At 41.3% G+C, this 4,098-nt stretch overlaps 1 protein-coding gene across 1 annotated transcript; it reads left to right on the top strand.

Annotated features, from left to right (window-relative positions):
- The first annotated feature begins 1,432 nt into the window (after positions 1–1,432).
- Positions 1,433–3,801, top strand: LOC110963947 (uncharacterized). Its single transcript, XM_022212481.2, has 2 exons — positions 1,433–3,419; positions 3,504–3,801. The coding sequence occupies exons 1-2, from the start codon at positions 1,477–1,479 to the stop codon at positions 3,556–3,558; spliced, it is 1,998 nt and encodes a 665-aa protein (XP_022068173.2). The 5' UTR covers positions 1,433–1,476; the 3' UTR covers positions 3,559–3,801.
- The last annotated feature ends 297 nt before the right edge of the window (positions 3,802–4,098 follow it).

The following is a 4,098-nucleotide window of genomic DNA, read 5'->3' as shown; positions in this document are numbered from 1 at the left end:
GGACCGCCACCAACTGGTCAGAAATGTGGTTTTTAAAATCTTGTTTTTACAGCTTTCACCAAAGGAATTTTAAAAACTCAGACTACGGTTTCATTGACCGTGTTCAACCCTCATTTAGAGTACGTACCGTGGTGAAACTCAACTGCAGATTTTGTTGTTTAATGTTAGGATATTTTTTAAAGGCACTGCTTGACACGGAAGTTGATACCATATATATAAGTAGTGTAACACTGAGGATAATAATATCATTTATTGTGTAATTAATGCATGAGTTATGTTGACCTGAACAGAGGACGAGCATCAGTCCCAGGCTGTGAAGGACTGAATACATGAGGGACACAACCAGGACAGGTCAAGCTGGAAAGTTGTCACACATACACACTCCCAAAAGATAGGAGATTTGGCTTTGCTTCACAGTATATTCTTATTTCTTCATAAGATAACAACTAATTGGACTGAAACTGCTAACTCAAGGTTTTTTAAGGGTGGAAATTTTAATAATCCTCCCTGTGAGATACTACCAGTAGCTGCATCACAGCTAACAAAGGAATAGATTGACAGGTACACTGCAAAAACTCAAAATCTTACCAAGTCTGTTTGTCTTATTTGTAGTCAAAATGTCTCATACCACTCGATTTAAGATAAATTCACTAAACAAGTGACATTTCAGCAAGATGGAGGGACTTGTTTTAAGACAATGCATCTTAAATATCTTATTAAGTCAAACAATCTTGAAATTAGCTTGTTTTGAGTTAAATTTTACAAGAAAATTCAAAATCCGTTTAACCCTCCTGTCGTCCTGCAGGTTAAATTGACCCGTTTTAAAGTTTAAAAATGTGGGAAAAAATATATATATATTCACAGTGAAACTTCAGATGTCCACATTTTCAACATTTTTGGTAAATCTTCTAACATTTTTTGGTGGAAAAAAGAAATGTTAAAAACGTTTCTTAAGAACTTTCACAACATTCACAATAGTTATTGTGAATGTTGTGAAAGAAAATATTAGAAATTTTACTGTTACATACATAATCACTTTAGATATTTTTAGGATGATTTTGAATCCATCCATCCATTCTCTACACACTGTTTTATCCTCACTAGGGTCGCGGGGGGTGCTGGAGCCTGGACTGTGGGAGGAAGCTGGGGTACCCGGAGAAAACCCACGCATGCACAGGGAGAACATGTGAACTTAGGGTGACCAGACGTCCCTGAAAATCCGGGACAGTCCCTAAATTCAGCCGCTTGTCCCGGATCCCGAATTTTGCTCTAATTGTCCCGAAATTAGCCATACACCTGTTATCACGGTCCAAAAACATGACTGCCGGGCCGCTGCCTGGCCGTCTCGTCTCAGGCCTTCATGTCTCAGGCCTTCTGCAGCCTGCGCAGTGGTCACTCGCGCATGAATTATGACGTTTGTATTATATTTTTATAGGCGCGAAATGTATGCTATGCTAACACACATTCATTGTTAAAATGGAGGTGAACAATGCTCCGGAAAAATCTGATGAACCCCCAGCAAAGAAAAAACGTCTGTGCAAATACCGAGAGGAATGGACGAGGAAATATACATGGGTAACGGCTGCATTTGGGGATGTAAATAAGGCGTTCTGTAAAGTGTGCCGAAAAGACTTTAGTATTTCTCACGGGGGAGAGTCAGACCTCAAGTCTCACGCTAGCGGCAAGCAGCATGTAAATAACACTAACGCTGTACAGACCAACACTTTGCTATCATCATTCTTCAAGCCACAGGATGACTCAGTGTACAGTAAGGTTGCTGCTGCAGAGTTAACTTCTGTATTTCACTGCGTTTCTCATCAGCAGTCATACCGGTCCCTTGACTGCGCAATGAAACTGACACCAAAACTGTACCAAGATTCAGCCATTGCCAAACTCATAAGCTGTGGTCGCACCAAAGCAGAGGCCCTTGTCACCAATGTACTGGCTCCTCTTGCATCTGACTTCACCCATAGCCTTGGCACAGAGCAGCTCTTTTTTTCTATCGCTACTGATGCTTCAAATAAAGGCAATGTGAAAACATTTCCTCTCTCAGTGAGATTTTGGACCCCAGAGCAAGGCATTCAGAACAGAGTGCTGGATTTCTATGAACAGGCAGAGGAAAGTGCGGATGCAATCACTGACATGTTGTTAAAAAAGTTAAAGGAAAACAACCTCCTCATCCACAACGTATCAGCTTTCTCCGCTGATAATGCGCCAGTAAATTATGGCAAGCGACACTCAGTTTACCAAAATCTAAAGCAGAAAAACAGCAAGATCATCCCAGCAAACTGCCCAGCTCACATCATCCACAATGCAGTTAAAAGGGCCTGCAATGTGCTACAAGTCGATGTTGAAAACATAGTTCTTAAATCATTCAACCATTTCAGCTGCTCCGCAAAAAGAGTTGCCAGTTTAAAAGAAATGTTTGAATTTGTTGATATGGAGTATCTTACCTTGTTACGCCACGTCCCCACACGCTGGTTGAGCTTGCTCCCTGCAATAAATCGACTGGTGAGCATCTGGCCTGCTGTGAAAAGTTATTTTTTGTCGCTGGGCCAGGAGGAATGCCCCCGTGCCATTTGGGATGCGCTCAAGGGGCACGAGCATGGCGAACAAGATGATCCAAATGAGCTTGAAATCACGTTCTTCTTCCTTCAGAATGTTCTCAAAATATTCTCCACAGCTGTCCTCAGTCTTGAAAGCAACAGTCTCACTTCAGTTGAGGTATATGGAGTGATGAACGACCTCCGAGTCAAACTGCAGCAGCGCAAAAACGACGCTTTCTTTGGCACAAAAGTGGATGATATTATGGCTTCCTCTCCCAGCAATAAAGTTGACCGGCTACGCCAAGAGTTTAGCTCTTTCTTACAAGTTGCTGTGGATTACTTGGAGAAGTGGTTCGACTTTTCACAAACTGGATATCTCTACAATGTACAGTGTTTAAATATCAAGGAACAAAGAGAGATCAGATACAGTAAACTTAAAGACGCAGTGTGCGCTCTTAACATGGAAGAGCATCTGGACTTGGATGAGCTCTATAACGAAAACTGCGCTCTGAAGAATGTATTGGCCCATCTGGACACGAGCAGCAACTCAGTTGGCGATCTTTGGGCCCAAGTACTGAAGACCCCGTCCACGTTTCCGCAGTTTACAAAATTATTGTCCTTCGTCCTCAGCGTTCCTGTGAGCAATGCTTACTCAGAGCGGGTCTTCTCCATCATGAAAGGCGCTTGGACTGACGTGCGAAACAGGTGTTCAATGGAGCTTGTCCGTGCAGAGATAAAAATTAAAATGAATCTGGCTATGACCTGTGCAGAGTTCTACAAATTCATCCTGGAGAACAAGAAGGCCCTCTTTGCTGTGAAATCATCCGCGAAATACAGCAACAGCACCGAGTCGTCACAAAAGCCTCCTTCGAGGTAGAAGCCAGACTATGAAAGATGCGTTTTACCCTTTACCTTGTTATAATAACAGTCACTGATTCCCGTTTTTTTGTCTCATAGGCAAACAAATGAAGACAACACCCGTGGCAGCAGAGATATGGGAGAAACGTCATAATCTAATAAAAACCGTTGCCAAGAGATTTTAGTTTATGAATTAATTAGGCCTATGCTAAGAGTTTAAATGAATTAAAATTACCTTTTTTTTGTTCTGTTTTTAAGCAGGCCTACAATGAACTGTTTTCAGTTGGGCAACTTGTCAAAATACAATGCTTGTTGTTAAATAAAACTATAACTTCTAAAGAAATAAATGTGTAAATGTCTTCGAAATTAATAATAATAATAATAATAATAAAATTAAAAAAAAGAAAAACAGTGTACCCCCCCCCGGCACAGCGTCCCGGATTTTAGTCATTGCCATCTGGTCACCCTATGTGAACTCCATGCAGAAAGATCCCAGGCCCAGGCCGGGATTTGAACCAGGGATCTTTTTGCTGCAAGGCGAAAGTACTAACCAGTACGCCACTGTGCAGCCCAGATTTTGAATCATCTTTTGAAAATATTTGCAAGAAGTTTCTTGCCAAATTTGGGGGATTTTTTTTAAATAAAACTTTGATGCAAAACTTTTAAGGAATTATTGGAATTTTCTTCCTGAAGG

This window comes from Acanthochromis polyacanthus, chromosome 12, assembly GCF_021347895.1.
Source record: "Acanthochromis polyacanthus isolate Apoly-LR-REF ecotype Palm Island chromosome 12, KAUST_Apoly_ChrSc, whole genome shotgun sequence".
Classification (NCBI taxonomy): domain Eukaryota; kingdom Metazoa; phylum Chordata; class Actinopteri; family Pomacentridae; genus Acanthochromis; species Acanthochromis polyacanthus.
The sequence above is the reverse complement of the archived record's forward strand: the minus strand, read 5'-3'. Positions and strand labels throughout refer to the sequence as shown.

Coding starts and splice junctions, on each gene's coding strand:
- LOC110963947 (XM_022212481.2), top strand. CDS start 1,477: ATGGAGGTGAACAATGCTCCGGAAAAATCTGATGAACCCCCAGCAAAG. Junction 3,420..3,503: donor TCACAAAAGCCTCCTTCGAG/GTAGAAGCCAGA, acceptor TTTGTCTCATAG/GCAAACAAATGAAGACAACA.